Source organism: Aquarana catesbeiana, linkage group LG07, assembly GCF_042186555.1.
Source record: "Aquarana catesbeiana isolate 2022-GZ linkage group LG07, ASM4218655v1, whole genome shotgun sequence".
NCBI classification, from domain to species: Eukaryota; Metazoa; Chordata; class Amphibia; order Anura; family Ranidae; genus Aquarana; species Aquarana catesbeiana.
The window spans coordinates 111,681,491-111,693,631 of NC_133330.1; the positions used below are offsets into that span (position 1 = coordinate 111,681,491).

Here is a 12,141-nt window from a genome sequence, read left to right on the forward strand (position 1 = left end):
CCCTGAGATAACAATAAAAATGATTAAAAAAAAAAAAAATGAAAGGAACAGTTTAAAAATAAGAGATAAAAAAGCAAAAAAATTATTAAAAAAAAAAAAAGCACCCCTGTCCCCCTCTGCTCTCGCGCAAAGGCGAACGCAAGTGTCGGTCTGGCGTCAAATGTAAACGGCAATTGCACAATGCATGTGAGGTATCACCACGAAGGTCAGATCGAGGGCAGTAATTTTAGCAGTAGACCTCCTCTGTAAATCTAAAGTGGTAACCTGTAAAGGCTTTTAAAGTGTATTTAGTTTGTCGCCACTGCACGTTTGTGCACAATTTTAAAGCATGTCATGTTTGGTATCCATGTACTCAGCCTAAGATCATCTTTTTTATTTCATCAAACATTTGGGCAATATAGTGTGTTTTCGTGCATTAAAATTTAAAAAAAAGTGTGTTTTTTCCCAAAAAAATATGTTTGAAAAATCGCTGCGCAAATACTGTGTGAAAAAAAAAATGAAACACCCACCATTTTAATCTTTAGGGCATTTGCTTTAAAAAATATATATAATGTTTGGGGGTTCAAAGTAATTTTCTTGCAAAAAAAAATGTTTTCATGTAAACAAAAAGTGTCAGAAAGGGCTTTGTCTTCAAGTGGTTAGAAGAGTGGGTGATGTGTGACATAAGCTTCTAAATGTTGTGCATAAAATGCCAGGACAGTTCAAACCCCCCCAAATGACCCCATTTTGGAAAGTAGACACCCCAAGCTATTTGCTGAGAGGCATGTCGAATCCATGGAATATTTTATATTGTGACACAAGATGCGGGAAAAAGACAAATTTTTTTGTCACTAAATGATATATTGCTCAAACATGCCATAGGAATATGTGAAATTACACCCCAAAATACATTCTGTTGCTTCTCCTGAGTATGGGGATACCGCATGTGTGAGACTTTTTGGGAGCCTAGCCGCGTACAGGACCCCGAAAACCAAGCACCGCCTTCAGGCTTTCTAAGGGCGTAAATTTTTGATTTCACTCTTCACTGCCTATCACAGTTTCGGAGGCCATGGAATGCCCAAGTGGCACAAACCCCCCCCCCCCAAATGACCCTATTTTGGAAAGTAGACACCCCAAGCTATTTGCTGAGAGGTATAGCGAGTATTTTTCAGACCTCACTTTTTGTCACAAAGTTTTGAAAATTGAAAAAAGGAAAAAAAAAAGTTTTTTCTTGTCTTTCTTCATTTTCAAAAACAAATGAGAGCTGCAAAATACTCACCATGCCTCTCAGCAAATAGCTTGGAGTGTCTACTTTCCAAAATGGGGTCATTGGGGGGGGTTTGTGCTATCTTGGCATTTTATGGCCTTCGAAACTGATAGGTAGTGAGGAGTGAAATCAAAAATTTACGCCCTTAGAAATCCTGAAGGCGGTGATTGGTTTTCGGGGCCCGTATGCAGCTAGGCTCCCAAAAAGTCCCACCCATGTGGTATCCCCGTACACAGGAGAAGCAGCAGAATGTATTTTGGGGTGTAATTCCACATATTCCCATGGCATGTTTGAGCAATATATCATTTAGTGACAACTTTGTGCAAAAAAAAAAAAAAAGAAAGTTTGTCATTTTCCTGCAACTTGTGGCAAAATATAAAATATTCCATGGACTCAACATGCCTCTCAGCAAATAGCTTGTGGTGTCTACTTTCCAAAATGGGGTCATTTGGGGGGGGGGGGGGTGCCATCTTGGCATTTTATGGCCTTCAAAACTGTGATAGGTAGTGAGGAGTGAAATCAAAAATTTATGCCCTTAGAAATCCTGAAGGCGGTGCTTGGTTTCGGGGCCCCGTACGCGGCTAGGCTCCTAAAAAGTCCCACACATGTATTCCCATACTCAGGAGAAGCAGCTAAAGGTATTTTGGGGTGCAATTCCACATATGCCCATGGCCTGTGTGAGCAATATATCATTTAGTGACAACTTGTAAATTTTTTTTTTGTCATTATTCAATCACTTGGGACAAAAAAAATTAATATTCAATGGGCTAAACATGCCTCTCAGCAATTTCCTTGGGGTGTCTACGTTCCAAAATTTGGTCTTTTGGGGGGGGGGGGGTTGTACTGCCCTGCCATTTTAGCACCTCAAGAAATGACATAGTCAGTCAAACTAAAAGCTGTGTAAATTCCAGAAAATGTACCCTAGTTTGTACACAATACAATGGACACTATAACGTTTGCGCAAACCAATAAATACACGCTTATTGACATTTTTTTTTTTTAGCAAAGACATGTGGCCGAATACATTTTGGCCTAAATGTATGACTAAAATTGAGTTTATTGGATTTTTTTTATAACAAAAAGTAGGAAATAACATTTTTTTTCAAAATTTTCAGTCTTTTTCCGTTTATAGCGCAAAAAATAAAAATGGCAGAGGTGATCAAATACCATCAAAAGAAAGCTCTATTTGTGGGAAGAAAAGGACGCAAATTTCGTTTGGGTACAGCATTGCATAGCCGCGTAATTAACAGTTAAAGCGACGCAGTGCCAAATTGTAAAAAGTGCTCTGGTCAGGAAGGGGGTAAATCCTTCCGGGGCTGAAGTGGTTAAAAAGGAGAGTTAAAGCCTCTGGCATTAAAGGAGCAGAATTTTACCCATACCACTCACTCACACACACACACATAAAAAAAAAGAAACAACCCACAAAACTAACAATAGAAAATCTGTCCAAATCTACACTTTTACTTCAAACTATCGCACTTATTTTAGGTCTATCTTACTTCAGTAAGGTCCCTATTAGGGGCCACTATTACCAGATCTGCAGCACACCACTGTCAGACTTGCCACATTATCGCAATAGATATTTGGCCCACTGAGCAACACTTTCCCCCATGTTTCTCATTTATGTTTCAGCTATCCTAAGGATCACTCAAACAGAGGATATACAAATAGCGAAATTACTTAAAGTGGATGTAAACCTGAAATTTTTTTTTTTTTTTTTTATATCATACTGTAGAGTATAAGAGCCCAGTCTTGCCACACAGAGTTAATCCAGCTCTGAGCAATCCTCTTTTATTGTTCAGTGAGAAAAATCTTGACAAACTGAGAAAAGCTTTGTCAAATCCTCCCCCTTGCTGTGAGTGACAGGTGATTTACATCTCCTGCACTAGCCTAAGAGACATGCAGTATTTTTTAATTCACCCCCACTCCTTTCTTCAGCAGCTCTGCAAGGATTGGCTGTTCCACACCTCAGCATGATTTGGCATGCTGAAGTCATGTGGTTACTTTTCTGTCTTTTCACTGGATGTTAGAGATCATAGCAGAAGTTCAGCAGAAGTTCAATGTTAGAAATACACAGGAGAAAATGCATATTGACAAGGGGAGTGTAGAGATGGGCGGGGAGTCTACTGACATCACGACTCCACCCACCGAGCTCCAGACAACAGACCCACCCACAGAATATGCAGTTTTTCGGGTCTAATTACAGAGAGGAGACATTTGACAGGTAAAGATACATGCAGGAGGCATGTATATCCTTATAGATAACCCCTATGGCAGTAGTTTAGAAAGGATGACATTGGGTTTACAGCCACTTTAAATTAATAATAAATTACTTCCTGAGCCTTTTCAAGATCCAAGTTCATGCTGTTGGAGTTGGCGGAGCCCTCACTGAAGCTGAGGAGACCTGCTAATAGTGATGTGCATACCTGATCAAATACCTTCCCCATGCCTTCCCAGTTTGTCTGGTTTTTGCTTTACTTAATCTCAGATGTTAATGCTCTTAGGCTAAATCGGCCACTCTGCACCGTCAATAATGACATGTTGTTGACTCTATTGTACTTTATGTATTTTATGTGTTTTTTTTTTTTTTTTTTTTTTTTTAATAAAATAAAGATTACAAAGGATCCAAGCTCATGGGATTGAAGATTTGCACAAAAAATAAATACATCTTTTTTTCTATGCAGTTTTAAAAATTCCCAAGGGGGGCGATGGAAAAAAAAAAAAAAGGGGGGGGTACACTTATGTAGGAGGATGTGTTTCATTTTTATGCATCACTTGAGACCAGTCACTTTCTGTGCATATGTAAGAGATTACAACCTCTTTAACCACTTACCGACCGGCTCATGTACATATACGTCAGCAGTTTGAAGATGGATATCTCGGTAACGGCAGCAGCTGCCACAACCGGGGTATCCATCTTTAGAGCCGGCAGTTCTCTTTAGGATAATGGTCTCTGCGGTGGGTTCACTGTGAGATCACAGTTATCGGCGGCGGGAGAGGTGCCACCCCCCTCCCGCGCCGTCCGCCACTTACCGGAGCCGTCGGTAGCGGAGGAGGCGATCGGGTCCTTTCACGTCTGTGGTATGGAGATGAGTGAGGCTAAGATGGCCCCCACCCGTCTCCATACCATAAGAGGGCGGAAGCGACGCCAAAACGTCACTTCCGCCCATACGTCTTAAAGGCACATTTTTCTGTTGTCCTTTTTTCAAATGACAAATTTTTTTTGTTTTGCATTTTAGTCCAAATATGAGATCTGAGGACTTTTTGACCCCAGATCTCATATTTAAGAGGTCCTGTCATGCTTTTTTTCTATTACAAGGGATGTTTACATTCCTTGTAATAGGAATAAAAGTGACCCAATTTTTTTTTTTTTAAACAGTGAAAAAATAATAAAATCAAGTAAAATAAATAAGAAAAAAAATTTTTTTTTTTTTTTGTTTTTTAAAGCGCCCCGTCCCGACGAGCTCGCACGCAGAAGCGAACGCATACTTGAGTAGCCAATAAAAATAAAGGGCAATCAGCGCAAACTAAATAATATGCAAGCTGAACACTAAAAGATAGCACCAACCTCCAAAAACAATCTTAAACAAAATAAGTGCAGCGCATAGTGTGACAGATAAATATATGCAGAGTCAAACATAGAACAATATAATACTCAGAAGTCCATAGAATCCAATCTGAAAGCACACTCCTTCTGGGGACACACAGGTGAAATTCTTTCCAACCGATGTAGTAGGAGAAGCATATCAATGAATGAATGAGGTTGCGCTTACCAGATTCGGTGGACCCCTTAATTACAGGGGTTCAGGGACAGCATGGGTAAACCAAAGCACACTGCTGGGCTGGTAGTCATTGTATATCTGTTGTATTCATTTTTCACTTCCTCCTCCCTGGCCGCGGGACGGAAGTGAAAAATGAATACAACAGATATACAATGACTACCAGCCCAGCAGTGTGCCTTTGGTTTACTCATGCTGTCCCTGAACCCCTGTAATTAAGGGGTCCACCGAATCTGGTAAGCGCAACCTCATTCATTGATATGCTTCTCCTACTACATCGATTGGAAAGAATTTCACCTGTGTGTCCCCAGAAGGAGTGTGCTTTCAGATTGGATTCTATGGACTTCTGAGTATTATATTGTTCTATATTTGACTCTGCATATATTTATCTGTCACACTTTGCGCTGCACTTATTTTGTTTAAGCATACTTGAGTAGCACCCGCATATGAAAACGGTGGTCAAACCACACATGTGAGGTATCACCGCGATCGGTATAGCGAGAGCAATAATTCTAGCCCTAGACCTCCTCTGTAATGCAAAACCTTTCAGCATCCTCCTTGTTGCCCATTTTTGTTTTTATATCTTGTGATCACATTTTTATTGTAACCAGGCTTTTTTAGCAATAAAAAAACCCCACCTTGCTCATCTACACTATGTGGAGCCTGTTTATTTTTTCTCCACATACCATCTGAGAGAAAATCCAGCCTCCACTCCAGTTTTATGCGTGACGCACTGTCTTCTTTGATTCGTACCTTGGCCATCCTTTGGGAGGACCCACCTGGCGGCCCCGGGAGATCCATGCAGAGTTTGACCCAGAAGGTTTCCAGAGTTGTGATGTCCGCTTCCAGGCCCTGAGAGGCAACCCGCTCGAGTGATTCCCTGTCGCTGACAAGGGAGTCCAATTTATCTGGTAAGAGTTTCTTACACATCATTTCTACCAAGACATATGCAGTTGTTGGATACAGTTCTTTTGGAAGATTTGAGAATCCACCTGTGTTTGAGCATTTGCCGTTACACGTTTACTTATTATTTTCAGTGGGACACTTCACACATATATATATTTTTTCCACTCACTTACTGGACTTTATTTATCCTTATTGAGAGACTTATAAGTTACATTATTGCTGTGGACACTATTTATTGAAATTTATTTTTCAGCGGTTTTCTTGATTGAGGACTTCCTGCACAGTTTATGCGCTACATTTTTCTTTCACAGTATTTCTTGGTTGTTGTCACTTTGTATGTAGCTGCTCCTCATTTTTTATTTATTTTTAGATTTTAGCGCAGTGTATACATTTAATTACTTGAGTAGCACCCGCATATGAAAACGGTGGTCAAACCACACATGTGAGGTATCACCGCGATCGGTATAGCGAGAGCAATAATTCTAGCCCTAGACCTCCTCTGTAATGCAAAACATGCAACCTGTAGATTTTTTTAAACATCGCCTATGAAGATTTTTGAGGGTAAAAGTTTGACACCATTCCACGAGCAAGCGCAATTTTGAAGCTTGACATGATGGGTATCAATTTACTCGGCGTAACATCATCTTTCACAATATAAGAAAAAATTGGACTAACTTTACTGTTGTCTTATTTTTTTATTCAAAAAAGTGAATTTTTTCCAAAAAAAGTGCGCTTGTAAGACTGCTGCGCAAATACGGTGTGAAAAAAAGTATTGCAATGACCGCCATTTTATTATCTAGGGTGTAAAAAGAAAAACAATATATGTTTGGGGGTTCCAAGTAATTTTCTAGCAAAAAAAAAAAAAAAAGTTTTCAACATGTAAACACCAAAATCTCAAAACGAGGCTAGTTCTTAAGTGGTTAAGCAAAACGTTTTATGTACATCTGTTGCAAAGCTTTTCTCCTGGTAATCTTGCGAATAACAGCAATTCAGTTGTAGACTGGAAATGCTAATCCGACTCACAATTAACAACAGAGCTGTCAGTCTGCCATGTGCACTCTTTCAGTTGGTCATTGGGCTTCCTATCTTTTCTGAGAAGACAGCCCAATGGTAAACTGAAGGAGCTCGCACAGCAGGCTGACAACACTGCTGCTAATTGCTGACAGTGGCTTAGTGTTGTCAACCTACAACAGAAGTGCTGTTACTTGCAGGATCTCCAAAGAACGAACTTTGCAACAAATTCACAAAACAATATTTGCGTAAAGAGGAACTGCAGTCTGCTCACATAATTTGTAGTAGGGCTGAAACAACTAATCGATAACTAATCGATTATGAAATTAATCGATTACTATTTTCATAATTGATTAATCGGCCAGTAACATAATGGGGTTAAAAAAAAAATAAAATAAGCCCTATATAGTACAAAAAGAGCAAATAATCGCTACTGTAAATATTACTTTCACAGTTCTACAGTAAAAAAAAACCCTTACAGTAGTGATTATCTGTTTTTCTTTGTAATATAAAGGGCTAATTTTAATTTTTTTAACCCCATTATGTTACTAAACGTCTTAGACCTGGTTCACATATATGTGTTTCGTGCTTTTTGCAGAAACGCACTACAGTCCATTTACATGGTTTCCTATGGGGTCATGTTCACATCTATGCTTTTTTCAGCCGCTGCGTATTTGGAAAGGGTCAGGGACTTTTTTTAATGCAAAACTGTGCTTTTTATGGTTCAATATACTTCAATGGAAAAGCTGCAGAAAAGCATGTAATTATTGCAGCAGTTTTTGTTTTTTTAATCTTGCCAACAACAAATTGGCCAAAAATAAATGCAAAAACGCAAATTGCAGCACAATCACGTGCACAAAAGTCAAAACGCACAGCAAAAAGCACTGCAGAAACAGATCAAAAGTAAACTGCATAGGTGTGTATCGAGCCTTATGCTGGCCATACCGATCAATTTTTAGACAAAATTTTCAGATGAGATTATTCAGACAAAAAATCTTTGTACATTCGCTGAATGAAAGAATGTTGTTTGAAATTTTCACTTGGTTTTTAACATTCTGTTTTTAAAATGAATGTAATTTCTGAACGAAAACCGCATACACTGTCTGAAAATTCCTTTGACCAAGAAGTTTGCTATTATTTAAAAATTTTCCCGTCACTGTGGTTGAAAATGAACGTCGATTTGACCCCACTAACGATTAGAAAATCGAACGAACGTTCTTAAAATAAAAAATTTTTAGAAGGAAGACATTGTTTGTTGAATAAAAGAATTTGATCTCGGAGTCTGATGAGATTTACCAGATTCACATTTTAATAGTATATACAGTGTATATCTCCTCTAATAGTATATACAGTATATATTTCTTCTGTCTGTTATTCTCAGAGTGGATTAGATATTTTGCTCCCTAACCATATAGTTGGTTATTTATATTTACCACTGCATAGAGATATACAAGAATAGCCTTTTTTTTAAACTTTACATATTAAAGGGGTTGTAAAGATGTTTTTTTTTTTTTTTAAAATAACAAACATGTTATACTTACCTTCACTGTGCAGCTCGTTCTGCACAGAGTGGCCCCGAACCTGGTCTTCTGGGGTCCCTCGGCGGCTGTTTCAGCTCCTCCCCGCAAGCATTTACCACCTTCATGCGAGCTCCCTCGCACGGTGGTGAGTGCTTGCGGGCGCGCTCCCGTGATACAGCCGGCGGCTATAGCCGCTCGCTGTATCACTCGGCCCCGCCCCCCGCGTCATCGGATGTGATTGACAGCAGCGCGAGCCAATGGCTGCGCTGCTTTCAATCCATCCACTGCAGCCAATCAGCGACCAGGCTGAGCTGCAATGAAGCTGACGAGGAGCGAAGATTCGAGGCGTCAGGTAAGTAAAACGGGGGGGCTGGGGGCGGCGGTACTGTCAAAAGTTTTTTCACCTTAATGCATAGAATGCATTAAGGTGAAAAAATTTTTACCTTTACAACCCCTTTAACTAAATTATACATCACACTTTTTTTTAAGGTTATTAACCGATTAATCGAAACAATCGGCCAACTAATCGATTATGGAAATAATCGTTAGTTGCAGCCCTAATTTGTAGTAAAAACATTTTCTGAAGCTTCTCTCCAACTACTTTGCATATTATTTTACATATACTGAGATTCTGTACTTGCCAAATATGCTGCAGAAATCTCCCTCCACCGAGTCTGGCTGCAACCATTTTAACTGTGGGCAGCTGAAGCTGCTGCCTGTCCACTTTCGGAATTTACACAGACACACACCTCCAGCTCTGCAGCTTTCATTGGCCCTCTTATGACTCACCCCCCCCCCCCCCCCCGGCAAACTCTCACGATTGTGTGAGAGAGAGCTGTACATGTCATAAGCCTAGGCTTTTTACCAGACAAGAAACGGGAAGTGGGCTGTATAGGGTATTTACAGGCAGAAAAAAAATGTTTTACTATCCAAAAGTTAAAACAATAAGGGCAGAAGATTTAATAGATGGGTAGTTAAAAAAAGTGACTAAAGTTCCACATTAAGGAAACCGTATACATTGAGGTCTCATGCCAAACATAATGCAAAATAGATTTAGGATTTACATACATTTTATATCTGAAAGATTTATACATTTCTCTTTAATTTTAGTGACATTTTGAGGATAATTTTGGGGTGAGTTGTCATTTCCACATGTGTTTAGATGAGCATCCTGAGAGCCCTGAATCTGGGGGTGTCCTAATGTGCAAATTTCAACACTTCCTAACAAGGTCAAGAGATAGTCTTCCCCTTTCTGCATTCATATTGGTCAATAAAATCACTCATAGTGGCTGGGGAATAGCAAGGTGTAGGAGGCTTCAGAGAATTGTTCACCCATCTCTAGACGCTGCTATGAGGTTCCCGAGGGGGGGTCAGTCCAAAATAACAGGGAAGCGTGGTTCATGGGGAGTTCTAGAACATGTATAAAAAGAGATGGCACGTGGAATGTAGTACTTCCGTCAGTTTGGAATCTTTGTTACTTACAGGAGAATTTGATTTCTGTAGGTTCTTTTGAAATTTCTGAATGCTCTTTTTTAGGGAACCCTCATGAAAGTAAAGTTTTGTAACCAGGTGCAAAAGGCGCATCGCTTTATCTCACTCCATTACATTGAAAGCGTTGGGAAATGAATACATAGCTTTATTTTCCAACTTCTATTTTTAATCCAGGAAAAAATGGTTGCGTTATATTGCTTACATACATTCCAGAGCTGCTTTCAGGCACCCTCTCTAGAGCAACAAAAACAATATTTCAAAAGATAGTGGTCAGAAGCTTATTTTAGTAAGCAGTAGCCAGTTTTTCTAAAGTGTTAAAAAAGCTGTATGAAAAGAGGTCTCTTTCCTTAAATGCAAGCATATTTCTTAAACATGATTTAAGATGCATGGGCTAGGATGTACTGGCCTACCTTGTGGTTCGCATTCCCCTTCACAGATACTGGCTCCAGAGGCTTGGAATCTACACAGACAAAAAACAAAACACATCACTGCAATGAACACAAAAAAACAAAACCTAAAAAAGATACCTCAGAAATTGGATGACTGTCTGTGGGACTGGATGAAGAGATGTGGAAGGGCACTTTCAAATCACAGCAGAGACACTGGCCAATTGTTGCAGGAGAAAAAGTTCAGAAAGTCTGTTGCGGTCTAAGATTGGTCTATTATCATACTTCTATGGCCAACTTCGTCATTTTTTAAAAAAAATTCACGTGTTAAAATTTGTGATTTTTGCTAGAAAAGTATTTAAAACCCACAACCAAAAAGGTATATTTTCCGAAGACATAGGCCCTGTATAATAAAATGGTGGCAGTTGCAGTTTTATGCTGCATATATATATATATATATATATATATATATATATATATATATATATATATATATATATATATATACATACATACACACACATATACACACACACACAAACCAAAATGAATTTTACAGCAAAAAAAAAAAAAAAAGGAAAGAGACTTACCTTTAAAGCGGAGTTCCACCCAAAAGTGGAACTTTCGCTCATTTGTCTCCTCTCCGGTGCCACAATTGGCACCTTTCGGGGGGGGGGGTCTTTGACAGGTATCCTGTTCCCACTCCTGGAAGTCCGGGCCGTGGCCCGTAACATCACTGCGGGGCTCCCTCCTCCTCCTCTCCCTTTCGCCGGGCCAGTAGGAGGGAGGATCGGGGCCTCGCGCATGCGCAGTAGGGTTTCCAGCGTAAAGCCGTAAGGCTACAGTGCTGGGTACCCTCACCCGCAATGGCGGCGGCAGCACCCGACAGTTGATGGAAACATCAGCTGCGGTGCCGACATCGCAGGACTCCAGGACAGGTAAGTGTCCTATTGCTAAAAGTCAGCAGCTGCACTATGTGTAGCTGCTGGCTTTAATTTATTATTTTTTTGGGCGGAACACCGCTTTAACTCGGTTTCTGGGAGTCGTCCAGGAGAGGACCTATATCTGGACAGCCCCTTAAAGAATCTGATAACTAGCCGATCTGATGTCAGCGATTAATCCAAAAACACAGACAAGTGGGCAGCCACTTGTACCTTGAGCATACTAATGGCTAACCCCTGATCTGCTCCATGTTGCAAAAACTCCAGGTCGGCAGGAATACCAGCAGACACCTTCCTGGTGTCTAGCCAAGAAAAAAAAAAAAAAAAAATGGCCTGCGTGACCGTTTTCCTCCTGGATAGCCCCTGAAATCCCCTAGACTTCAAAATGCTTTCTTCAGCTACCAGGCAGACAGTCTTATGCCCTGTACACACGATCTGAACATCAGATGACAGATCATCTTTTTTACATGCTAGTCATATTTCGAACCTGAAGAGTTTACCGAAGTTACGAAAATTCTTGTACGACAGAATACAAAAATCGGAAGTGATGCCATGTGTTGTAGTGCATCTGTATTGTATTTTGGGATGACAACTGTACTGATTAAATGAAAATAGTACGATCTGGTATCGTACGAGAAAATTTTTCGTGCATGTCCGATCAAATAATATCGAATGAACTGTTGTGATCAGTTCTCGAAAGCTCTGTGCCAACGATCCGATTAACGTACGATTGCATTGAAAGCGGTATTTTTCGTCTGATTTTCGGATCGTGTCTATGGGCCATTAGGCTCTGAATTTTTGGACACAATATCAGGCCCTGGGATAATAAATCCTCCTCCTGCAGAAGCATGAGGGGGAGGT

The 12,141-nt window shown here is 40.0% G+C and overlaps 1 protein-coding gene across 4 annotated transcripts in view; it reads right to left on the reverse strand.

Moving 5' to 3' along the window:
- Positions 1–12,141, reverse strand: part of ZC3H7B (zinc finger CCCH-type containing 7B) — a 560,902-nt gene that overhangs the window by 319,338 nt on the left and 229,423 nt on the right. For all 4 annotated transcript variants that reach the window (XM_073592637.1, XM_073592638.1, XM_073592636.1 and 1 more), the window contains one exon: positions 10,364–10,413. In XM_073592637.1, the coding sequence (XP_073448738.1) occupies positions 10,364–10,413 (50 nt within the window). The remainder of the gene's footprint in view (positions 1–10,363; positions 10,414–12,141) is intronic.